Source organism: Nilaparvata lugens, chromosome 11, assembly GCF_014356525.2.
Source record: "Nilaparvata lugens isolate BPH chromosome 11, ASM1435652v1, whole genome shotgun sequence".
Taxonomy (NCBI): Eukaryota; Metazoa; Arthropoda; class Insecta; order Hemiptera; family Delphacidae; genus Nilaparvata; species Nilaparvata lugens.
Window position 1 is genome coordinate 24,504,413 of NC_052514.1, and position 27,804 is coordinate 24,532,216.

General features: G+C 34.8%; 3 protein-coding genes across 6 annotated transcripts in view; 1 reads left to right on the forward strand and 2 right to left on the reverse strand.

The window, feature by feature from the left end:
• Nucleotides 1–27,804, forward strand: part of LOC111051634 (four and a half LIM domains protein 2) — a 276,721-nt gene that overhangs the window by 72,424 nt on the left and 176,493 nt on the right. The window lies entirely within an intron of this gene.
• LOC111059950 (cuticle protein 7-like) lies at nt 6,741–13,183 on the reverse strand. Its single transcript, XM_022347577.2, has 4 exons — nt 13,105–13,183; nt 11,051–11,143; nt 9,495–9,602; nt 6,741–8,377 (listed from the first exon to the last, which is right to left on the reverse strand). The coding sequence occupies exons 1-4, from the start codon at nt 13,120–13,122 to the stop codon at nt 8,111–8,113; spliced, it is 486 nt and encodes a 161-aa protein (XP_022203269.2). The 5' UTR covers nt 13,123–13,183; the 3' UTR covers nt 6,741–8,110.
• On the reverse strand, nt 20,326–25,562 carry LOC111051754 (glycine-rich cell wall structural protein 2-like). Its single transcript, XM_022338314.2, has 3 exons — nt 25,446–25,562; nt 21,552–22,067; nt 20,326–20,774 (listed from the first exon to the last, which is right to left on the reverse strand). The coding sequence occupies exons 1-3, from the start codon at nt 25,458–25,460 to the stop codon at nt 20,466–20,468; spliced, it is 840 nt and encodes a 279-aa protein (XP_022194006.2). The 5' UTR covers nt 25,461–25,562; the 3' UTR covers nt 20,326–20,465.

Here is a 27,804-nt window from a genome sequence, read left to right on the forward strand (position 1 = left end):
GGTTGTCAATTTTCTCACCTACTCGACCTTTCACGGATTCCACAAAATCGTAGGTGAGTAATCGATTAACGAAGGTGCTGTACCATTTATTCATTCTTCAGACATGTTCAAATTCTTCAATCTGACAGAATTATCCTATTCTATTAAGCGAGCAATTTCTGTATTTATATATCTGGCTATTTTTATATCTGGTTATTTTTATATCTGGCTATTTTTATATCTGGTTATTTATGTTTAACGGATCTCGATAACGGCTCTAACGATTTTCACGAAGTTTGGAACATAGTAGGTTCATGATATAAAGATTCGATTGCACTAGATCTCATCCTTGAGAAAACTCGCTGAACGACATTAAAAGGATAATTCATCCTTGGCTGAAACAGCTGTGAATAATAAAAAAGTGAGTATGTGGAAAATCAAAATATCGCATCCCCGAAATTCATAAGATGACGTATAGCCAGCTGTGAAATATAAACACGATCATTTTAGAGAATTGTTTTCTGTTTATCGATAAATAAAAATAACGAGCGAAGCTTGGTGCCCCGATATTATAATAATTAATTATCCCAGTCTGTCTGATGATCAAATCATTAAAGTTTAATTATTCTGTAAGTACCTGTAATTTGTAATTGGAGCTATGATTATAATGACATTCTACTTTAGTTTAATGGAAATTATGACTGCAAAATTTAATTGCATTAATATTGAGAAATCCATAAATTTCTTAATGTAGACTTTAGAGAGTTGTGGCATTTTTGAGATTTTCAAATCTTCATTTATTTTATGTTTCACATTTGGGTCAGCAATCAGCATATCTCAATCGGAGTGTGGGTCGGATCCACTAGTGAATCGCCAACAGATTTTAGAGGGAATTTGCTCTATACAGTCAGTATTCTCCCTGATTTCAATTCCATATCATATTCAGGTGTATTTCTGATAGATGTGATACGAATCTATTATACATCAGGAAAGTTAAAACATCAGTGAACCACCAGATCCAAAAATGTTGAAAACCAAAAATATTGAAATTCCGTGGGCATATTCGATTGAAGCTACATGTAGACGCACTTTATGAATTTATTTGGAAAACTTCTTATTAATACGCAAAATGTTTTTGAAATCTCCCATATTACTCCATAATCATACAGCATTTTCAATGTGTTCATCTAGACTTGCCCAGGATAACAGTCAAAAATCGTAATAATATCCTGTCTATTGCATCCAGTTTATTGTGGTTTAGGTTGGGATTAGGTTTAGGTTGGTTATCCAAAATGAGGATATTCAAAAACCTACGACAGAAATTTACTATTCTCAACGTTTCTCCAATCTTTTTGGAGAACAATCAGAATATGAAAATTTTCATTTTATTCAGTCAAGTCTAGTTCATAGATGTATGAAAATTGACAATTTCCAGTATTTAGTTTGGAGTACTGTCTCACCCAGCTCTATAATAATTGTTCACCTAGTTACTATATCTTCTAGTGACAGAATTTGGAAAAACGTCTCTGTTTTATGAATAATCAGGAAATAGAAGTCTTAAATTGTGTCATTTGAGATATTTACATTTCAAAATACACAAATCAGATACTTGATCAGAAAAAGACCAACAGGCCTAGCCCAAAACTGTTTCCTTTCCAAATTTTTATACAAATAAATATATGTCCAAAAAGTAGGTTATTTTGCTTCACTTTGAATCAAATTTCGAGTCCAGAAATATACAAACAAAAATTTGAAATTTAATTTAAAATTGCTAGATTGACATCTTCTGCCTGTAATTTTCGTTTTTCCGTAATTTCCGACCGCTTGAACCACCTCCTCTGAATATGATTCATGAGATGTAAAATTGCTTCCCGGTGGTTCGGAATCCACCTAAAACTGTAGGTCCATACATCTCTCATTAGCATCAGCCTTATTACCCACGCACTAGCCTAGAGCTCATGTGGGCATCACCCTCTGCAAAAAAAGTCTTTGGAACTAAGTCTCGATCAATTCTTGACCAATCAGGAGGAATCAGGAGGAGCTTGTTGTCCTGTAACATCATTCACTAACAGTTATTATCTAGTGACAGGAATTGAAAATACCTCTTGATCAATCTTTGAACAATCAGGAGCGAGTAGGAGCAGCTGAAAAATAATGATCAATCACGAGAGTGAAGTAGGAGCTTGAAGTCGTGGTTTCATTTTGAATCTCTTTTGTGATTTTGTTGCTGTTTGTTCTAAACCTGTGCTACATTCGTGAATTGTATTCTCCAATAATGTTCTGTGCAGTTCATCATTCTACGCCTTTTGTTGCCTATCAGTTGTTGAGGCTGGCCTGTTTTATCTTCTCTACTTGTAATTTCTGATCGATTATATGAATATAAAATATGAGTGTGCCTAAGCCTGGCCTGCCTAGGCCTGTATGGGTTTCATAAGCCAAATTCATATACAGTATAAAATCTATTACCTTGTACTGAACATCATGAAGTTCAAAGCTTTCTATTCAGCGCATCATATTCATGGAAAGAATAAGATCACATATAAGATTTAAATTCTATAGATTCACTTCAGACTCTTATAACTAGTAACTCTGATAACTCCATACTCAAGTCACTTCTTTCTAATCTAATATAACAAAGAGGTGTGTTGTATAAAATAATTGTACCCTGCATAAATAACACTGGCAATTCAAATGAATCATAAAATTTTATTCTCAGTTCCATTATTGACTAGCAGGTCTCCGGAAGGATCTCTTTTGAAACTTAACAAACTGGAAACTTGACGTAATGAAATTTAGAAGAATAAAAAATAGGCCTATAACCATCCTCGGTCAATTAAGAATCCATTTACAAAATTTTTAATGATTGGTTATAAAATTAGATTGGCTTCAAAAGTGTGCATCATAGGTGATTTTAAAGTCCATAAACCAATTGCTGAGAAACAATATGTAGATGTTCAGGCTCAATGATTCTAGTAGTCTCCTGTTCTGAGTAATGAACTTCAGAATCAGTTGTTCTCATCTCCATAATCATAATATTAGTACTAATGTAATAATTCAGATTTCTGAGTTTTTTTAATAATAATCTTTTGATGATTTTCTTTATCAATTTTTTTTGAGTAGTAGTAGTAGATAGTAGTCATGGTGGATTAAAATACTAGATATCGTCCTGTCATAGATCTATTAAAAATCGAGATACCGTTTTCGGTTGTTAAATCATTATCAATCTCTGGTGAACTTTACCGTATCTCTGGTAAATAACAACCGAATCCGGTATCTCGATTTTCAAATTAATCTGTGGTTGTACAATATCTAGTTAATTTGTTCTCTCAATCCTTGATGAATGAAGTGATAATTTAAAAAAAAAAAACAAGAAATTTTTCCAATTTTCCAATGATTCATCACTGATCTCACTCTTTAGTGTAATAATAATAGGCTCATCTTTTCTTTCCCAATTCATAGGCTTATAATTATTCTCATAATTATTATTCCTGTGAACTTGAGAATCAGTGTTTCAATCTATAATATAAGTTGGACATGAAGAAATATGCAGCACTGAATTGGATAATTCAGATGGATAAATTTGCTAAATTGTTCGATGATTTTCTTGATTTATTTTCCCAATTCTTGATGATATACTAAATCATCTCATAAAATTATAATTATAGATCATTTCAAAAAAGGAAGAGAATATTCCAATAAATTATCAGCTCAAGCTCACTTATTAATGTGACTGAAATTGGCTCATCTTCTCTTCCCTAATACTTGGACTCCTTCAATGATGTAGGAAATAATTTTCTACTTACCGAGATGTATACCCTATATTGTTACCTATACAGGGTGTTTCAGAAGTAGTGTCGAGAATTTTAGGGTATTGTACCTGGATGCTAGGAGACTACAAATGTCATATTTGAAGTGTCCAAAACTCAGCGGTTATCCTTATAGCTGCCATTTTGTTTTTTTCACTTAAAAATTTTTATCTCAAGAACGAAATGTTGTATTAATCTGAAATTTGGCATGAATATTTATGCTATAAAGACTCAACTATAAAAAATAAAAAAAAATTTTTTCGTTGAAATTTTTCAAAATGGCGGCCATTTTAAATTTTTGATGGCGAATATCTCGAAAACCGTCCATTTTACAGAAAATTTACAAGAGACAAAAAAGTTAGCAAATTTTTTCACGATTCCAATGATACCTAATTTATTAAGATTGGTATTTTTTTATAATTTCATGAAAACCGTTCTTATTACAGAAATATACAAGAATAACTTTCCTCCAAATTTTATTTTACATTGAAAAATAATAATTCCACTCAAATCGGTTCACTGATACTAATGCAGCAATTGCTCAAAATGCCGTCCTTCAACTTGATTACACAGTCTGCACCTTTCAATCATGGACCGTCGAACTGCTATAAAAGCATTTTCATCATCTTGAATGGCACCTGCTGCAGCAACCACTCTTGCCACAAGGTCTTCTTCGTTTTCTACTGGCGTGCTGTAAACAAGGTCTTTCATATGGCCCCAGAAAAAAAATCTAAAGGGTTGAGGTCAGGTGAACGTGCGGGCCACGGTACTGGTCCACCCCGCCCAATCCACCGCTGACGATAGGTCATGTTCAGAAAGTCCGTAACAACATTTCCGAAATGAGCAGGGGCACCATCATGTTGAAACCAAATATTATATCTGTTTGCAAGAGGCACATCTTCCAAAAGTTCTGGTAGTATGTCTCTTAAAAAAGTAATGTACGTGGGAGAATTCAGACGATTAGGAAGAATGTATGGTCCAATCACGCGATTACCTAAGATACCCGTCCAAACATTCAGCGAAAATCTATGCTGATAACCACGCACTTTGACCTCATGAGGATTGTCTAAGGCCCAGACGTGACTGTTGCGAGAGTTGAAGATTCCTTCTCTTGTAAAGCTGGACTCATCGGTAAATAACACATTTTCTAGAAAATTTGGTTGGATAATGTCTTGCTGAAGAAACCAACGGGCACAGTTTACTCTTGGCTCATAGTCGCGTTCAACCAATGAGTGAACTTTTTGAAAGCGGAAGGGGTGAAGTCTTTCCTTGTTTAGTACACGCCACACAGAAGAATCACTTGAATTGATTTGCTTTGCAACTGCTCTCGTACTTGTTCTAGGATTGAAATCGAATTTCTGCAATACTTCCTCTTCAAAAGCAACATTTCGAACTGCTCGAGGCCTACCAGCAATTACCCTGTTCCGTTCAAATGAACCAACTTCTCTCAGCCGATTGTGAGTTGTTGCGAACACCTTGTCGGAAGGGAGACGGCGGTTTGGAAATGCAGCTGCATACATTCTTCTTGCTTCGGTCGCATTGCCAAGAGCTGCTCCATACATGAAGTGAATATCGGTGTACTCCAGCGAACTAAATTCCATTACAATAATTAAATATTTGTGTAGAAGCAACGTAAGAAAATATTGAAACTGGAAATTTAAGATAGAAATAAGACCTAGGAAACGTGAGACTAAGAAATAGGAAGCACTACATCTGGTTCTTTACTTTTAATGAAACAATAATACTTTTACAAGACAAACATTATCATCTGAAAACCATTGTAAAATCATCTGTTTGCCCATATGGAGCCATACCGAGTTTCAAAGCTTCATCTTAAATACATCTGGAATTAAAAAATTAATATTGATCTTTAAATGGTGAAAAGTGGTCATGCATGCAGTACGAAAAAAATTAATTTCTCTGTCATTCTTCGACCAATCTTAATAAATTAGGTATCATTGGAATCGTGAAAAAATTTGCTAACTTTTTTGTCTCTTGTAAATTTTCTGTAAAATGGACGGTTTTCGAGATATTCGCCATCAAAAATTTAAAATGGCCGCCATTTTGAAAAATTTCAACGAACAATTTTTTTTTATTCTTTATAGTTGAGTCTTTATAGCATAAATATTCATGCCAAATTTCAGATCAATACAACATTTCGTTCTTGAGATAAAAATTTTTAAGTGAAAAAAACAAAATGGCAGCTATAAGGATAACCGCTGAGTTTTGGACACTTCAAATATGACATTTGTAGTCTCCTAGCATCCAGGTACAATACCCTAAAATTCTCGACACTACTTCTGAAACACCCTGTATATTATCTTTGAGTTCAAGATAGAACACATTTCAAAATTATCCGATTTACATTAAGTGTAACAGAGAAGATGAAAAGAGAGTAGAACGTAATAATACATTACAACTATGTTATCATAAAATCATCGATATCGATATTTTTATTCGACTCGTGGATGAGGGAATGGTCAGGTTTGTTTTATTGAGTAGTTCAATGTAAGCATGACTGTATTTGTCTATTGGATTAATTCACTTCCAATTTCAGTTGTCCATCATTGAAACACTATTATGAAGGAGAGGGTCTTAGTTCCTCTCGATATCAGTTCATCTTGTAAAAATTTTGAAAATTTCGTGAGAAACTGAAGCAAGTGGGAACTTGATCAGTTCAGTTTGCCGAATATAAGGGCATCATGGCATAGCCCAACCTAAATTGTAAAAGGGTAGGTTGTGGTTTGGGTTTTTGCTTTTATTTGGCAATCTGCTAGTATTATGAATATACTTCGAATTAAATTAATATACTGTATCCACTGGACCACAAAGCAACGGGAACTAGACAAACTGAAATTTCGAGGAACTGAGAATCTCCTATAGATCAACTGAATGTCACAATATCAAGCGATATTGAATAAAACACTCTGATAAATATTCAATGAACACTCTGAATAAAAAATAATAAATAATTTTATTGATACAAAATTCGATTGGCATAATATAGCATATTCAACAATTAATATCGCTAGAGGTATTCCGAACAATAAGAGCAATATACTATTTCACTTGGGCTGGAACAAAAACCAACCAAGACCATGAAGGATCGAATTTATTATTCGAAAGAATGATTCACAATGAATGTAGGTGAACGAAAATTGGAACAGTGTAGAATTCAATTTTGTTTAACAAGTGAAAATTGTATACAGTCCAATTCACGTGAATCTTTCTTCTATGAGATTATTGTCACTAAACTAATATTCCATTGAGATCTTTTGTGATTGAGTAATTCCTATAACTTATCAAATCATTAAAAAAACCATCAAATAACTATTCTCATTCAAAATTCCAACAAAGGAAGTTCGAGTTTACAAGTATCCATATTCAGATTATAATCCTTCATTTACTTTTATCCAATACGGTACCTAAAAACTTCACTATATTTACCTTTCTTTGCTGAAAATCCACAGTTATTTTTTAGTCAATATCTTAATCAATGAACCAATCCATTTCGATCATAGTAATCAAATATATCATTCTGACAAAATAACTACTCTTTTCTCAATTTAATTTCTTGAACATTTCTTAAAACTCTGAACGCTTCTGCTACTGAATCTTCTTCGTTTAACTATATCCCCTGATTTAGTTTCTTTATTTTTATTATTACAATAGTTCTGGTCTCCTGAATTGTATTAATAATGTACATTAATGATAAAGTAGCTAAATTCTTCTTTAGATATCTGTTGTATAGCTCTGACAATAATTGTATTCTATCAGCTTCTTCTTTTGAATCCTCCTGAATAGACATCACCTCTATCTTGAGATAATATATTATATACCATACTATATTATATTCTCAAGGCCATCATTCTTTCATTTACTCAGTTATTTTTCCCTCCAATAATGTTATTCATAATAAATATTGATCATTTGACTAATTATTGAAGTAGTTTTGCTGCTCCTGGTATGTTACATATCATGGAATTTTTAGTTAGCACCTAAATCCTCCTGGTATGATATGTTCCCTGATGGTTCTGGTTTGCTCCTTGATCCTCCTAGAATAGTATATCCCCTGATTGTGTTCACCTTCATCATATTCCCCTAGTTGTGGTCCCCTGAATCGTATCAGTAATATTGATGGCTGTTCATGGTCGTTACTCCTGGTGGTATTTTCCGTTGCTCCTGGTTGTATCAAATACTATTGCAACGGTATCTAATACTATTACAACTGTATAAAATGCTATGCAATTGTTTCAAAATCATTTGCAACAGTATCAAATACTATTGCAATCGTATCATCAACATTTTTGCAACAGTATCACCGCTCAGTAGTCCTCCTCGTCGTGGTGTTCCTCGTCGTAGTGGGCGGGAGGAGCATCCTGTGCGTAAGGAGAGGCTGCTCCAGCTGTTGGACTAGCAGCTGCGCTACCTCCTCCACCACCTCCTCCGTTACCAGGGGCTTCATCATGCTTGTGCTTCTTGTAGTGAATGGGATGAACACTGTGACCGTGCTTCTTCACCACTGCATTGAAGCCGTTCTTCTTGTCCGATGTGTAGTGCACTTCGCGGACAACACCATCTGGTTCTAAAACCTGCGAAAATTAGGAATTCAAATTAATCTTAAATTGAATAGGAGCTTTAAGAAATTTAATGAAACTTAAATTAATTGTATAGGAATTAAATTCCGTCGATATGGTGCTCGTCACTATCCATGACATGTATAATCAACCAATAAACCAATTATGTCTAGGTGCGTTAGGAGGTGATGGTTTCTGGTCATGTGTATTTCCAAGTTTGTAAAAGTGCATTTTGCTGAGCAAGCCGACTGGTAGTAGAATCTCACTTCTAGAGTATGAATCTGAAATCTAGAATCTGGTTGATATTCTTCTTGTAGAAATGAGGGGTAGGTTGAGCTGAACCTAGTAGGTAGGAATCTTCTTTTAGGTTGAGCTGAACTAGCAGTCTACCACATACATCAGTATCAGTGGCCGCGTCCGGTACAGTGAAGATATTATTGTCATGAGTTCAAATAAGACTTTTCCCACTCAGCCCGGCCGAGCAAGTTTCAATAGTCTCATTATAAGTCAAAATTATATTTTCACTGTACAGGGCACGCTCACTGGCACTGATTTGTGGGAGTCCAGCTTATAATTGACAAGTGAATTTCCTAGGTTGTCGAGTGAATTTCCTAATGTCGGAGTAACATTTCAAGGTGTTTCAGAGGATCAGAGAATTCAAATTTATTGTAGTTGAGGTTTGAATATGTTTCAGATTCGAATCCAAGTTTGTTGTGAGATAAAGTTACAAGGTTTTCCAAATTACGAGATTCAAGTATTTTGATTGCGGGTCATTGAAATTGTGATATTCAGATTCGAGAAATCGTTGCATTGGCAGAAAGTAGCGTAAATGTAATCAAACAGAATGAAAGTCCTGTATTTTCTGTTCTTCCGTTGGAATTGAGGCTGCTAGAGGCCAGCTCCTCTAATAGAACTAATAGGGGGTGTCATGATGGTTTGAGTCAGAAATGCAAGACCTTTCATAACTCATTACCCTGAATTCCATGATGAATTAACAATGTTTATTTCAGCATCATGTTAAAAAAAAAATGACCAGAAGAGCATCTGAATAGGTTACCCTCGCACAAGCTTGAAACTCACATGGACATCATCCGCAATAAGAAGAAATAAAAAATAAGTCTTAGTAAATTACCTTGTAGTATCCCTTGAGTGCATCCCCCTTCCTCATTTCGTGCTGTGATTTGACATCTTTAGTATGTGGATCGTGTACTCCGTATTCGAATTTGTAGTGTGGCTCAGCCTGGAAAGTGAAAACAAAATCACTGCATTTAATTCTTTACAAATTCCAAAACATTCGAATACGTGTGTCCATCGAATATTGTTCAGAGAGTATTCCTACAAAATAATGCAGATAGATTTTCTATCATGTGATCTAGTGGATTGAGTGCTTACTTAGCAAGTTCCCGGGTTCAAATCCAGTTAACACGAAACGCTTTCAACCAAGTTACCCCCGTGTTATTGAATGAACACCTTTTGTCGGTCCCAGCTGAAGTATGAAAGTTGTAACTGACTTAGGCCAATTTTTACTTTTCAAGTGCATTTCTCATTCCTGCTTTATTTTGAAAATTCAACAATATCAAAATTTGACAATACCTCACAGTATATTTTTTCGAGAATGTCTCAAATCACTGATTTGTTCTTAGATATCAGTTAGTTTCTAATGATATTCCCTAAAAATTAACGCAGGCACCAATTGAAACGCTTGGCTTGAATCATTGAATGAATAATACATTTCATGAAACATAATCTACAATATTATTATCCTATCATATTAAGCGAGCAATTTCTCTATATATTTATTTATTAAAGCAAGCAATATTTATTTATTAGGGTAGATGGGTGAATTTATTGTTATATGGGTATATATGGTTATTTATGTCCAACGGATCTCGAAAACGGCTCTAACGATTTTAATGAAATATAGGAGGTTCTTGATATAAAACTCGATTGCACCATACTCTCATTCCTGGGAATACTCGCTGAAGGACATGAGAAGGATAATAATCATTCATCCTTGGAAAAACAGATGATAATTTCGTCGTCTGTTGATAACGGAAGATGCGAGTGCATGTATGGGAGTGAGACAGAATTTATTATTATCTTCAGCTGTTGAACTATTTGCAATCAATCAGCTTAACTCACGAGAAATATTATCTAGAAATTTTAATCGACTTGATCAAAATAATCTGATTTGTGGACATGACATGGTATATCATTATTGCAAATTTAATCATTATTCTACAGTTTTAAGTGATTAGTGAGTGTTATTTTGTTATTCTATTTGGTTTGTGAACAATATAAATTTTCTGTTTTCAAATGTTCGGACTTGAAATTCGACCTGAATTCAAGTGTATGGAACATAAACTACTTTTTGGACTATTTATAGTGTATAAATCAAAATTCGGGGAAGAAACAGTTTTGGGCTGATGTGCATATTAGTCCTTCCCCAATCATTTTAAAGAATTGTGTTCTGATTATCAATAAATAAATATAAACTATGCTTTTATGCTTCTGTGCTTTTGTACTCCGGAGCGAAGCTCGGTGCCCCTATATTTATTCATAATCACTGATGATCATTCAATGTCATACGAATTCTGTTCCAAAAATACTCTCCGATAGAATTTGTTTGGAATAAAATTTTGGAACATTGTTGAATCAGTTCTGAAAAAGCATGTGAATTGAGCTTACATGATAGTCGACATGATGATGGTGATGGTGATCCGCTTGTTGTGGAAAACAGCAAACCGTCGATATGAATATTGATGTTGTCACCAAGCATGTCTGAAATCAATAAAATTATCAATATGGATTAAAAATAAGTCATAAGCCATAATGCCAAAAACTGCACATTAAGAGAGGAGCGTTATTGATAATGTCAGTTCCCAAGATTTGAGAATTTACCATTTAACTTGGAGACATTTCAGTTTGAATGGAGATAGATCTTCTGGTGGTGTAAACTCGGAATGTAAAGCATCGTGATAAATGTGTGAAGAGAAAGGAAAATTGAAGAAGGCTAGTAGAATGGGAGTTTCCACACTAAGTTGACTGGCTGTTGACCAGTCAGAATTATTCATATTCTCTACAGTTAGAATGCATTATGGAATGCAAGTGGAAGGGAAAAGGAAAGGGATTGGCTGTTGAACGGTCTGCCTCCATAAATTGAGACGCTTTGTGATTGGTGGAGCGAATGATGACGTAATGAATGTGCCAATGTTGGTCATTCGGTCGAGTGGCTACTTCTGTTGCCCATTAACTATAGCTATACTATTGTAGCTGTACTAATATAGCTAAAGGCCTACTAGCCACTCACGTTAGACCGTGACTCGTGACAGAGCATGACAGCGTGACGTGACAGCCAGCCGTTATGCATCACGCCACGTTAGAGAGCCTGTCACGTTCTACACGTGTCATTCGACACGCTTTGCAACATTGTGCTACGCGGAATGTGGAGACATGTGAATGTATTATCAAGAAATAATAGAACTTGTGTGGTGGGGTAGATTGTACTTGAGGGTTTGCTGATAAGAATGGATTTGGTAACCATGGGTTTTCAATTAAAAGCGTGAATCCGAAATCCAAAACATTGCTTTGAAATACATACTATTCATGAGATAACCACTTGTAATAAATTATTCTCAAGTTTGCACTGACATCAACTGCATTGAGAACTGATAACTATATTTGATTACTTTGGCCTTATAGGAATTCTAGATGAAATGTGAGAGGGTACATCTACATGAGATGCTAAATAAATTTCAATTACTAAACATGTTGCTCTAGCCTCACTGTTCTTCTGTATTCAATGATTGTTGATTGTTTTATAGCCGTTAATCATTCGTTCATCACTGTGCTTAGTGTTTTGTTAGTTCTATTCAATTATTGGATTATTGTAGATGGAACTCATGAAAGGACAAAATTCTTATTTTACTTATCATTTAGTTGTTAAGTGATGGAATGTCTTATATAATACAACAATGGTTTTAAGCTATTTCCATTCGAATAAGATTGAAGGTCTTCGGGTGTTACAGTGCTCCATTTCAGTTTCAAATTATTCCATTTTCATTTGTGATTAACTTCCACAGAAAATATTGAATGCTGGAATTCCAAAGAATATTAATTAAACTGTCGAAATGTAACTAGCATTTTAGTCGAGTAATTAGTTCAAACCAAATCATCTACTTGGATATTCAAAGTATTCTTCAAATGGTTTGGTATCCATATTGATAGCATATACCTTCAATGTTTGCTATATCTTGCTTTCAATATACCAATCAATTTTCCTGAAGATACTACAAAGTAATATCTATACCGGTACCAAACAATGATGTTGATACCGAGGCTTCAAAATCTTCAATCTCAGTAAATTCAATAATTGATGGAAATCACATTCATATGGTAGGCAATACAAACTTTTATTGATAATAATGCTCCGTAAATTTTCCGTTTGTTCAACAACCTCTAATGGTTGCTCTCTACACTAAAATGAATTAAATTTTATCGATCACATTATAAATTCCTTAGAATATGGGGAAGTACCTGATTATATTTGAAAGCTTTAGTAGCTACATGTAACTTACATAATATGCTTTCAATATAATAAGAATGTCAATTATTGTAATTGAAAGAAAATTATTCTAATTTTGAAGCTCAGGAAGCAATAAAATTATCAACAAGAAGTTCAAGTACAGTGTAATTATCACAAAACGCTTCAAAATGATAATTTTGACAAAATATTTACTCACAAATAGCTTGATGATCATGTCGCCAGCGTGTTAGGTATGGCGAGCGACTTTGGCGACTAGAGAACTGATTGTGACTGAGTCCCTACTATTAGTTAACAATTTATATAGCAAGGAAAAAGGTTGAGGCCATTCCAAGTACGTAATAGCAGGCGTTTTCCCACCTAGCTTTGTCCTGCATTTTCTTGGTCAGTTTCCCAGCTTTTCTTCTGATTTCCCTCATCAATATTATGTGTTCCACCTCCTTCTCCTGAATTCTGTCTTTCCTTTCAATCTCCTCAACCAGTCTTTGCTACCTCCCGCCATTTCTGTCTCTGTTTCCCCAGTTTTTCTTTCAATTTCCTCAACTAGTCGTAGTATGCTTTCCATCTCCCGCTTTATCTTCCACTGCCTCCTCTGTTCCTCCAACATTTTATCACCATAACCATACACTTCAGTTCTTATGCTTGTCTTCCACTAATCTCGCGTTCTTTTTATTCTACTTATCTATCTATTCTATGCTGCACTTTCTTATCAGTTTTTAACATTTTCTCTACACATTTCTTAACAATGCAGCTGTTTGTCAATGTGTTTTACCTTCGCATTCCTATCCGGTTGATAGGTTTTGAATTCGACGCTCATTTTAGTGTAGAAACAGTTGCAACTGGGAAAATTGAATGTGGATGTGGAAAGGAATTCGGCAGTTGATTGCAGGATCCTGGTTTGAATTGGAGGATGGAAGTGGAAACTCTTAGATGAAGAATCATTGACAGGATGAACTTATTAAATATTTTTCTTAAATGTATGTATTCAGGGCTACTTATTTTCATTCATAAAAAACATCATGGTACTCTTTTCTTAAAAAGTGTTTAATAACAGATTAAAAACACAAATTAAAACAACTAGTCTCAATGCTTCACATCATCTTAAGGTTTTAAAAATAATGATTTGCAGCATTTAGTTTTTTTTATTTTCGTTTATTCGATTATTCATAAATTAGCATTTGAACAAATGCAACTTCCAATTTATTTCCTTCTGTAGACTGGCTGGCCGCTCTGGCTTTGTATGAAATGAGCGCTGCTATCCAGAGATTGTCAGTTTGGTGTAATGATAAGCATTCCTGGACAATTAGAAGGTACTGGGTTCGATTCCCGGGCTGACAAATAATTTTGTATAGTAGCGCTCATCGGAAACCCATCTAGCTGTTTACCCTGTTGTCAATATTTGCAGTGGCAGAAGTCTTCGGGGGTGATTTGCAGCATTTAGTTCGGATTTTCGTTTAATAATAATTATTTTAAGAATAAATTTCAAATCAATCACAATATTGAATATTCTTGTCACCCATCCCAATTCAAAGGGGTATATAAATTTCTCGTTTAATATTGAATCTGAAAACGCTTGCAAAATAATTTTCCGAACGAATATAGATCGGATAAATTTTGTAATATGAATTCACAGTTCAATCATATCAATATTGTCCAATCAAACTATTCTCAGTTGTTTGTTACTTGTTAAGTAACCAAATTTTAGGTACAAAAACGAATAGAGGCAGGACTTTGAAATTTTCCATGCTCCTTTATTAGTGGAAGAGCAATCTACTGTACTAAACTCATGTTTACATCTTCAATATTTCAAATTCCATAATTTTTTCCTGTAGACCGATTTTATATCGCATAGCTTATATGACAATGGCAACAGACATTTAAAGTTGATGAAGCAATAGTTTAATCGACTATATCACCAGCTTTGTGATAACGTGGATATAACCGATGAGGTTCAGGTCTCAGAGAATTCTATCATAAACTAGGTCTACCCAATAAGAGAGTAAAAAATTTTCCACACTGACAACAGCCTATGAGACATGAGCCATTCTAAATCGAATCAAGCTGATCAAACTTACAGGAATAAGAAGCTATTAGAATGCAGCGTATTCACCATAGCCATATTATGTATCAATAAGTGAAAACATTATTATTCATTAGGATTAGGATATTATTCGTTATAGGATTATTATTCATTTCTCTGTTCTGTTACAATCAACACTAGTTGAATGCTGTACCCAAATAGGAGCTGGCAATGGTGCCGTTCTAGGGTTTTTATTGTAGAAGGAATGAAATACTACGAGCAATTTATTTGGTATAAGAAGCTAGTCTTCAATAGAAGTTGATTGGCTTCTGTATTACTGTGTTCCTAAACCAGTGTCTGTTCCAGCAATCCAGCAAACCAGGATCAGATCAAATTGAAGGATTATGCAAAGTTGAAATCTTTCTATTTGAATGGGAGATAATTTTATGAATAATTTTAATTCGAATCTTTCTTTTGATACAATCAATAATCATGTTTTTTTTCTTTTAAAGGAGACCATTTGAGTTGTCTCTACTTTACTGTTCCAGTAATCTCAAAAAGATGATAATTTTTCTCATTTTATGATAATTTCATAAATTCTAAATAAAACTTTCAAGTAAGAGTCTCCAGGTGAACTTCTTTCACCTACAAGTTTCAATAGTCTCATTACAACTCAAAATTATATTTTCACTGTACAGGACACGCTCACTGGCACTGATTTATGGTAGCCCAGCTTATAATTGACAAGTGAATTTCCTAGGTTGTCAAGTGAATTTCCTCATGTCGGAGTAACATTTCATGGTGTTTCAGAGAATTCAAATTTATTGTAGATTGAGGTTTGAATGTGTTTCAGATTCGAATCCAAGTTTGTTGTGAGATAAAGTTACAACGTTTTCCAAATTATGAGATTCAAGTATTTTGATTGCGGGTCATTGAAATTGTGATATTCAGATTAGAATGCAGCGTATTCACCATAGCCATATTATGTATCAATAAGTGAAAACATTATTATTCATTAGGATTAGAATATTATTCATTATAGGATTATTATTCATTTTTCTGTTCTATTACAATCAACAATCCAGCAAACCAGGATCAGATCAAATTGAAGGATTATGCAAAGTTGAAATCTTTCTATTTGAATGGGAGATAATTTTATGAATAATTTTAATTCGAATCTTTCTTTTGATACAATCAATAATCATGTTTTTTTCTTTTAAAGGAGACCATTTGAGTTGTCTCTACTTTACTGTTCCAGTAATCTCGAAAAGATGATAATTTTTCTCATTTTATGATAATTTCATAAATTCTAAATAAAACTTTCAAGTAACAGTCTCCAGGTGAATTTCTTTCACCTACAAACTTTTATTCTGTCCTATTTTTATAATAACTTACAGTCCGGGCCTGTAGCTTTGCCTATCGGCGGAGGGCCACTAGACTGCAATACTACCCGTTCAAAAACATGGAAAATTTTTTAAAATGTATCTTTCCATAAGCAACAGGTGTTCTTTTGTTTTTTCTTGAAAGCAACTTGTTGCATCCGAAAAGATACACAGTAAAGCTAAACAGTTGCATATGCGCTTGCTAGCCAACAATAGACTGCCAACTGATCTGTTGCATCTTTACAACATCGTATCAGATTATAACATGAAGTATCTCTGTGTGTAGGGAGCTTTCACAAGGATGTTCTCTATAGGGAGCTTTCTCCATCTAGGGATCTAGGTACTCTGAAGAGTATCTTTTTGAAAAAGTAGGAATATTACCCCGCGAACCATACCTTGCCAATATGCTGTTTCAAAGTCATGGAGGCACAGTATACATACAGTGTGGAAACTTGGCTAGTACCCTGACGCTAAAATCCGCCATCTTGTTAGGAAGCGCCGCATTGTAATAGTATTGATGGTTGATTCGGATCACTTTAATGATCCGGATCAATTGATCTCGTTCACTGCCACGAGCCAATCAGAAGACCAGGATTGGAACTTCCCAAGGTCACATGACGTGTTTAGTGTTTAATATTTGCGTCATGTAAAAAGCATTGGTTGGATAGGCGTTTGATTACAAGTTCCATTCTGTACCTATTCTGTGATGGAGGCAAAGCTATGTGATGCGTACTGTACATAAAGGTGCGTACAGACTATCGCTCTGCTCCGCAACCGAACGTCACTCCAGCAGAGCGATTGATGATCGACCGGCGAGCAACAGTGGTTCGACCGGGGAACGCGAGAAGATCTAACATCTTCCGTAACGTTCATGATGGGTGCGTGGGCGGTCCGACTGTGGTTCGATGGTGGTACGAGGGCGGTACGAGGGAGGAGCGTGCTCGGTGCGGGTTGGAAGCACGAATATGTGTACGCAGCTTTATATTATGCTCATGTAACTACTTACGACACTCATCCTTGTGAATTATTTACAAATGGATTTACTTTTTCAACGAGGGTACTGGGGAAGTCCTCCTAAATCTTGTCTCCTGCAATATTTTCCTGTAATTCATAGGAAATCGGAAATCCCAGTTGTATACTGCACTGTTACTTATTCACAGTTCAAAAATATTTTGAAGATGGTAGCAATAATAAGAATGAAGATCGAGCTGATAGGTGCTGTGCTCTAGTGGCGGAAACAGACACTAGAAATCCATGAAAACTGTGTCAGCTTTCAATCAGCTGATCGAGTGAGTTATTGCTTTGTTGTTGTCAGGTAGGTCAAGGAGCTGATACATAACGAGCGCTTTTCTGATAATGTATCTTCCACTTGAAACAAAATAATGTTCGCCTTATTCCTGATTATGTGTTCTCGATTTCATTCATAACGTTCACATTTCGGGTACCGTATCTTCATTATTGATACATTACAGAGGTGGAATTTTTCTGAAGTGGGATTCACTTCTAGTGTCGACATTGATTAAATGTAAAGCATTGATGTCATTTACCGTATATTATGCGAAATGTTGACAGTAAAATTAATCTCACTGAATATTTTTTGCTTTTCTGTGCCTTCTGTTTTCTGTCTCAATTCCACTCATAATCACACAGCCTCTTACTTTGGAGAATATTTCCCTAACTTTGGGCAATTCATTCAAGTATTTTTTTCAGGTAATGTAGAAGCCTGTTTGTTCTTCCTGTTCATTCAGCTTTGCCTTATCATACATAATGAATTCATGATTAAGGACTTTTCTAAGGCAGTTAGGGCTTTTCATTCTGAATGGGGATTATGAAATTATAATTTTTTTAGATTATTATAATTTGCATTATTGAGCGTTAGCGAGTTCTCAATCGCTGTCCAAAGTCGTTGCCTTTCTGTTTGTATGTTCTACAATAACTTCAGAAATAATCGATCAATCTTATTCAAATTTTGAACACGTATTCTTCGAACCTTTTTACAATTCAAGATCGTTGGACATCGAAATTGACTCACATTTTCGTATCTTTTCAGGATATAGAAATAATATTGAAAATGCATAAGAAAAAATTTTTGTAAATCGTTTAGTCAGCTGGAATCAATTACATGCTATTTCTGTTATTTTTCTATACATTCGAAAACGTCTATGCTATTTGGGAGTTATCACACAGACTGTAGGACATAAAGGATATGTACCGACACATGATTCCAGCTGAATAATACACAATATATATTTAATTTATAAGTTCTATATTAACTCACTTCCATTAAAGTATATCTGCCTGTCTATTATCTGTCTGTAACATACGCGTTATCAATAATACCACTTGTCATAGCAGTTGCTATGACAAATATTTTTGTTCAAAGTTTTAATTTGTGAGTATAAGCTACTATAGTGAACACTATAAGTGTTCACTAACACGTGATTATTCAATTAGGTACTCATTAATTTCATTTTTTTATAATTTATTAGTATCTTTAAGGGCTGGTTTCCGAGCTCGGGATCTATAAGTTCTGGACTTACAGAGTCCAGGACTAAAATAAGCTCTCGGGTCTAAATTGACTTTCCGAGTCACGATTTTTTCTAAACTCCGGAGTCTATCAAGTTCTCGACTTATTTGGGTCCAGGACTTTAAGCCAGTAAACATAAGGGAGATTCACAATATTTTGCTGTTGTATTGTTGGCATTATATCAAAACGAAAACAGCTGATTGCAGCGGGACAATTCAAATGAGCATGCCCTCCAAACTATTTTGTAAAAATACGTTTCGATTTCTTTATAGGCCTATTCAAAGCAAAACCTTTGAAAGGTGAATGAATAAACATTTCATTTTCGTTATGCTGTTATTGATCATTGATCCTAACCAGTGATTTTGGAATAAAAATTTCATTAGGCTATTGAGTTTGAAAACGTATTTGTTTTGAAAAAAACTGGAATAATAATTTATTATTTTTATTAATATGTTGAATATGACATTTAATTAATAACATTCAGATTGGAATATAAAATCCAAGGCAATCCTTGTATTATTTTGTTTGAACATTTTTAGGTTATGTCACAGTCGTAAAATGTGGTTAGTATTTACGCATAATTCTGATACAATTATATTCCAAAATGAACTTGCAAACTATATAAACCATTTTAGATGAACTAATCCAAATAATTTAGGTATTCCATGACATCTATTTGGCTTTTTATCTACTCCAAAACAATAACTAAATTGTGTTTTTCTCAGTTAAGTCTAGAACTTAAATTTAAACACTACCCCAGTCGAGGGTTTAAAATTACGCTTTTTTAAGTTCTGGACTTGACGATTTTTGATAAATCCTCGACTCGGAAAGAGGCGAGAATCTAATTCAAGTCCTGAACTTATAAGTCCTTCACTCAGAAAGCGAAATTATAACTCCAGGGTCTAACGAGATCTCTAAACTCCAGAGTCTATTCAAGTCCTCGACTACGTTAACGCTCTGACTCAGAAAGCCAATTTTCTGACTCCAGAGTTTAAAGCCAGTTAAAGTCTAGAACTTAGCTAAATCCCGAGCTAGGAAACCGGCCCTAAATGTTGAGATCATTGAAACGGTTTGAGTTGTCGATGTGCTGGTTTCGTCATTAATTCTCTTTTCAAATAATTCTGTATAGAAATCATTTATCAAGTTGGATTCAAAATTAAGCTGGATTCGAAATGAATTTGGACCCATATGATGGATCCAAGGACCTAGATGGCAGACAAAAATTTTGAAGCGACAGAAAGTAGTTTTTTTTTCAATTAGAATGGGATTCCCATGGAACCTACTGTCATATCATACTTGTAAAAGAAATATTTAGTTTCCATGATGATTCCCAACAACTCTGTATTATTACAAGTTGCGGATCTCAGAGATCATGAGCAAGTTCTTCAACACAGAGAACAGGTACTAGTGAACAGGTAGATTTTACATGGAGATGAAAGTGAGGTGTTTTGTATAGTACGATCAATGTACCAAAAATTAAACTCAAACAAGTTCTATGAAAATACAACTTTAATAATATACAGCTTAACCTAACTTAATCTACACCACATCTCAGTCCTCACATACAATGTTGATAGAGAAACATTTTCCATATCAGCTTCAACACGTTTCACATCATTCTCCAAACCCTCTCAGTAGCTTTCCTGGTGATAACCACCCCCTCCACTTGTGGCATGACCTTGACTGTGACCTCCGTGACCTTGACCGCCTTGGTGACCTCCATAATGGGCAGGATGCACACTCTTGCCGTGCTTCTTGACAACGGCGTTGAATCCGTTGTGCTTGTCAGCTGTGTAGTGGACCTCCCTGATGCTGCCGTCCGGCTCCACCAGTTTGTAGAATCCCTTGACCGTGTCTCCCTTCCTGGTCTCGTGCTGCGACTTCACGTCGTGAGTGTGGGGGTCGTGCACCTCGTACTCGAAGGCGTAGTGAGGCTCGGCCTGCAATCACATAGAAATTATTAAATGAAAATTAAATTATCAATGTGTTAAACTATTACATTGAATCACATGGAATTAAATGGTCAATTGGCCTATCATTTTTGACTATCAAGTAAGTTAAGTATCAGTGAATAATGTTCCTATTTTTTACCACCATTTAACAGGAATGCAATATTTGTGATTATATATTTATCATTTTCCGTCATTTTCAAAAGAAAACAGTGGTTGTTTTAAATAATTGAAAATTGATAATCAGAATCAGTACGGTTTCATATTAGTGTGATTTAGAAATTAATAATGACTGAATCGTCAATTATTGTAAATATACAATTTACTGCGATAGGTTATTCGATATCAGCTAATACAGGGGTGCTTCCACGGAGGGATGTGTGGTTGACGCAGATTGATATAGAAAGGGTGGGCATCCCTGGCCAATTTCAATGGAGAATTTCTCCTCATATCCTGTGGATCCTTCAACCAAGCTCATTTTACTGTAAGATGTTCCCTCCAAACTAGACAAATAGTCCTGAAACTGACTCTCGAGCTGTAACTGACTCTTGAACTGTGGTTCTTCTACTCATCCCTCAACAACAAATTACTACTCTTAATCAATCATTCAGTGACTAATAGCATTGAGGAAGGATAGCGTAAGATTTATTCAGCCAATGTTCATCTGAAACATTTCAGAGCACTCACAATATGAACTGGGCATGTGAGCATCATTTTCAGCAAGACAAATCACAAAACTGAAAGAAAATAATAACCTACTGAACTCACATAATAATCAACATGAACTGCGTGACCGTGACCTTCGCCGGCACCATGACCTCCTCCTCCTCCTCCGCCACCTCCGTGACCTCCAGTGTAGGAGGCTCCTCCTCCGTGACTTCCGGCATCTCCTCCGTAAGCTGCTCCGTGACCGCTGGAGAAGGAACTTCCGTGATCCCCGGCTCCACTAAACAGATTTCCGTGACCTACAACTATTGAGCCTCCGTGACCCTGACCTAGTAAAGCACCGTGACCTTGACCTAGCAGAGAGTGACCTTGACTTAGCAGGGCACCGTGACCTGCCGTGAATGAGGGGCCAGCGTGACTGAAACCAGCCAATCCTGCGTAGCCTGCCGTATGACCGTTTCCAACCCCGTGATTGGATAAAGCATGGTTGGACAGTGATGCGTGATTGGTTAGGGCGTGACCTCCTAGACCCCCATGAGCCCCTGCTCCACTGCTGCTACCCTGGTAGGTGGGCGAACAGAAGGCGTTCCCCGTCACTAGGAAGGCGATTAAAAAATTCTGAAAATTGAAATCGAGATTAGTTAGAAGATAGAAGAAAATTCTCACTTTACAAGCAGTGTTGAAAAAGAGAATCAGCAGTGGAATGTGATTTTAGGAAGTAAAAACTCATATTCCAATTAAAAAAGTTCATCTATGACAATATATTGTCGCTCTATGTGGAAATTTTAAAGAAGAAAACTCTGGAGAATTGAATAGAAAAAGGAGCGAAGCGTAATCTTTAAAGGAAGAGAAATTGATGAAACAATACCTTAGATTATGACTGTGAGTAGGAAATTTGAGAGAAGGATACTCTTCCAAAAATGAGGAATCATTCGAATGAATGTTTTTCTTTTTCATTGCTTGAATTCTCAAAGCCCAATACTTATATAGATGGTTCTCAAACCCTGAAATATTTTTCCTGTATCTTTTTAAACATGCTCACTCAAATTGTAGTCTGCTAGTCTGGTAGACCTATAAAGATTTTTTAGATTTCAAATTTACATTAACTTTTACATCCAAATACTTGATGCTTGAGAATAGTTTCAAAAGTAACATTCTCTAATTAAACACTTCCATTTCAAGACTCCATCTTCAATCAACAGTCAAATATTGTGAACATCTTCATATTCATTCTCTTTTTTTAAGCTTGCCATATATTTCTTCTCATCTTGAGAATTGTGAATATTTATTGGAATTTCAAAGAACATTATATTATGTCTTCAGAAGAAGTGAATGGAATAATCATTATAATGCAATCATGTTGCATTAATTTTAATTGTTTTAATATTCAAATTTTAAATTAATCGAATTGGTAGAATATTTATATGTTAATTCAATATCAAAGTATAATATCTCAATTTGATGAAACTTTTTTAAAAACTTTCAAGAGTTCACAGATCAATTTCAAACCAAACATGAAAAACCAATACATGAGAATCAACATCCCAATCTTATTTTATGATTGTGAAACAAACGCCGGTCAGGAAACAGTTAAATAGTGTTCAAAATAAGATAGAAGGAAACATTATAATGTTATGAGATATAATTCATGATATTAATATATTTGTGATTCAGGAAACTCCCACCAAAACGGTATCGCTTGTACACAGCGTCCAATAAAGCTCAGCTTTCCATTCAGAATCCAACTCGCATTAACTATTGAAAACTGGTGAAAATTGTGTGACGTCATCACCATAATCGAGTACGCAAGATGTTTATACGCTACAAAGACCAATGATTCCACCATTACGACGTCTATAGTTATAATGTTGAACATTATTATAGTTATATGGATTATAGAGGTATACATTTCTTAAAGCGCACCTCAATACAGTTATACAATTGTATTTATGGATCATAGTACAATATATTTATATTTCCGACTGCTCACCATCATACAGATATACTTTCATACAATTAGAGTTATGGGTTTGAGGGATATATAGTAATAGTGTAGTTGCAGTACAATACAGTAGTATGCGTTTCACCTTTTCATTGTGCAATTTTGCAAGCCTAGAAAGTGGTGCTATCTATTGGTGGTTCGATGCAATTTTCCATTCAGTGTGTGCTGTTACATAGATATGGGAGATATTAGAGTGGCGAATGCGAGTGACTTTGTGTGTGCTGTTTGAATAGAGATGGAAAAACTGTTGTCCGAATGATAGGTTACATGAGTTTGTTGTGGCATTGTTGAGAGTCAGAATTGGGAAATGAGGAGAAGACGATGGTGAAGAGTAGAACAGAATGAGTAGATAAAAGAGCGTTGATAATAGAATGTATTAGTGAAAAATGGTTATGGAATGAGTACGAATGGGATGGAATGAAAAGGAAAAAAGGTGAAGAATCAAACATTGAAGTGTTGAGAATAGAACGTTGGAAGGGATAACTAATGGAGATTATACAAAGTTTAATAATTAGAGAAGAGACTTGTATTTTTATCATCGTAAGTTGATCGTTCATGATTTTATAGAGGATATGGGGAAGAAGATACGAGGATTCAATGTGTAGAAGCAGAAAAGCAGAGAAATAAAAATAGTGGTTAACGAGGTGATGAGGGATTTAGGAAGAATTATCACAATGTGAGGAGTGGAGAAGATGGTAAGAACAAAGAATGAGAACAATTGAATAGATTCACAAAGATGAAGATTCAAATTCAAATTTTATTCATCAAAGATGGTGAAGAGTAGAACAGAATGAGTAGATAAAAGAGCGTTGATAATAGAATGTATTGGAGAAAAATGGCCAATGAATCAAGATGCCATTGCCCGAGATACGGTTATAGAGGATTTTATTCCACTACTCGAGTTTGAAGGGAGATATGAAAAATCTTGCTGATCGTTTTCTAGGAAAATACGAATTTCGATAAAATTAAGACTAGTTGGATAATCATGAACTATTGAAATGCATAGGCTCGCATTTCCACACAGGAAACTTCTCACTCTTTGGAGAAAAAAATGATCTAAAACACTTGTCAGTTATCAAACAATGATAAAACATTATATATTTTCCTCTAATATTAAATATTGCCTCTACTTTCTGGAATATTGAATAGAGAAAATGAAAATAATTTTGACTCTCCTCTTTCATAAAGAGAATGAGAACATGAAGCACAATTCTCACCATCACGATAGAAATTTATAAAATAACGACATGATTGTAATGTGAGATGATCAAAGAATAAGAACTGACGAATATTGAATTAACAAGGATGCATATGTAAATAATTGTAAGCAATGTAAATAATTCAAGATACAGTGTTCATTAAATATCGATCAACGACATGTATGGATGGAATAAATATTTCTGAGTATCCTTCATAAATTTTTAAAATTGAAACAAAATGCACATGAGAATGCATTGCCCGTTGACATTGAAATCAGAATAAAATTAATTCACGCACAGTATAAACAAGAAACGTGACTAAAATAATAGGTAGCAGATACAAGATCTGAGAAATTAACGATGGATATCGATATGAGCATCTTTAGAGAAGGCAAATCCTTAGAACCTACTCAACGTCCTTAAAAAATTATTACTCTTCATTTTCAAGGAAAAGTCTTCATTATTTTATTATTCTCATCTTGCTATCAGTCTTTGAAGAAAATGGAAGGAAATCTATCCCTTCTCAAGGGATGGTAAAATCAAATTAAATTTTTCACTTGCATCTTCATTCATTTTCATATATTTAAAGCATGTAAAGAATTTCTGCATTTTAAATAAACATATACAAAGCTTCAAATAAACATATTCAGTTACACACAGTCACAAACTTCAAGAAATATATAAAGTAATCAGCAATTCCAATATTGGAGTATCAATAATGAGAGTAATGTATACCATGATTGTATATTTCACAAATGCAGAATGTATCCAATGCCTGTTGACACTTGTACTCACCCGTATTGACGTCATGATGCTCAGAGATCAGCTGAAGATGGAATGACAGATGCGGAGAGGGCTGAGGCCCCTTTTATAGTGTCCCCTCGTCTGCCTGGCGTCTCCTTGTGGGGACTCCACACAGCATCCCCAGTCATCCCAGGTGACTCATACTCCACAAGCCACACAAATCCCAGTATTTTAGCTGACTTGTTAGGCAGAAGTGTGTCGCTTCTTATGTTGAACATGCTAGAGGAGAGACCACTGTCCAGCATAGGATATTGCATCATCATAGTTGTAAGAGTAGCCTGGTGGATGTATTCTAGTTTCGTTCTTACACGCAATGAAATGGAAAGTGGTAAATAGTAAATAAACTAGAAAATTCTTGCTCAATGGGAAACTTCAATGAATTAAATAAATTCAGTTCGGAAGTTTGTTATAATGTTTGTTGGTTAATCCTCCTAGTTCAGTTTGAACATCTTGTAGTCATAATCTAATCTATATAATATAATAAAGGAAGGAATTGGCTTATACAAGTAAAATATAGGTAATTCACGAATGACGCATCAACACATCTGAACTTCTGGACTGATTAAATTGAAATTTTGCATATAGATTCTTAATTCATCGAGGATAGTTATAGGCCTATTTTGAATTCTTCAAGATTTCAGTAGGTCAAGTTTTCAGTTTTTCAAGCTTCTAATCAGTTAGGCCCTCGCGGAGCACGGGTTACCTGCAAGTGTTTGATAAACTTAACATAATGTAGTGGTATGAGAAACCAAATCGAATAGATTGAGTTCAAGGTTCACATATTCTGGTAGAGAACTCTTCAGAAGTTAGTTTTCCACATAACACTCCTAGCCATGAAGGCTGATGAAAGCAAAAGCATAAAAAACTGAAGTGAAAAAGAAAATTGAATGATCATGAAAGAATGAATGATTCGAAAGGATTATTTCAATTCTTGCTTGATGGACCACTGAATGGGGAAGATTGAGTACCATGAAATCTGATAGACAAATTCTCATTCAACATAAAACTGAACAGGATGAATTGAGTTTAAAGAATCGCACTTAACATTGATTATTGTTTCTGAGATATTCAAAAACATGCTATAATATAATGTGTATCACATTCCATTTATTTTTACGAGTATTACCTTTGAAAACTTCAGTCTTATAAGGTTAGCAAATGACATAATATTAAATACTCATGACAAGTAGATCTCACTTCCGAAATATCCTGCATAAGACATTTTCTAGCAGTAAGACTTCAATTAGATCAAGTCATAAGTAAACCTCAATATTACAAAATCTATTCTATTGTACTGAAAAATTCAATTTATACGTAATTTGAATATAATAGTAGAGTCATGGTTAGATCTTTTAAAATTAGATTGGTTAAGTGTTATGTTCCTTCCCAAGTCAATTTTAGAACGACTCGCTTGGGAAAATTCTAAAAAGTTGACTTCTCCTTGCCCTGGCCAATCAATTTTAGTAATCGCAAAGTGAGCTTCACCGGTTTTCAGTGTCTTGAGCTATTTTTCAATGCGTCTAATTGATTGGAATGCTATCTCTCATGAAAACGCCCAGACTATCATGCACAATCTCCGGGGACTATTTATGGGCCTGAGGTCACGCTCATTTTTGGCAGGGTAATCGTTCTTTGCCATGATTGGATCCAGTTTGATTCAAACACTAGGCTTTTCAATTCGAGTTTGTCGAAGAGATTTCGGGAGAGTACTCAGAGGGTATTTCATTGACCTTTCTAAAAAAATACCGAAATTTATAATATATTGACAAGTTAATTTCTTGCTGAGCTCAAACAACTTAGTCTATTTATTTATTCAATCCATTCCACAATCACAATATCAAATTAATGATTGGGAGAGAATCAACAGGATAAACCCAAAACTGTTTCTCTCCCTAATTTATTATGATAAAAATAGTCCAAATAAAGTTATGTACTAACATGAGATATTCAACACAATATTTACATGCCGATTCCCACTTGATACTAAAACTTAACAAACATAATAGTGTAAAATAATAATAGTATAGTATATAGAGTCATAGTCGGTGTTGTATTTTACTGTTCAGATTGAAAAGAAAAATAAAGTCAATCAATGATTGTAACTCTATTCTTGATTGATTACTGATAATATTGTCATCAATGAATGCAATGAATGTATTAAGGTTACTGTTTCATACATAGAAGTTTATTCATAAAATCATGTAATTTCGCACGTTGCACTATGTTTTCCGTTACATGCACGACAAAATTGCTTCCATATTATCAATTTTCTAGTCGAATATCACAGACCTACTCCTACTCCATATCCACTCTGGTGGCCTGTATGCTTAATTCACTTCGGACTGTCACC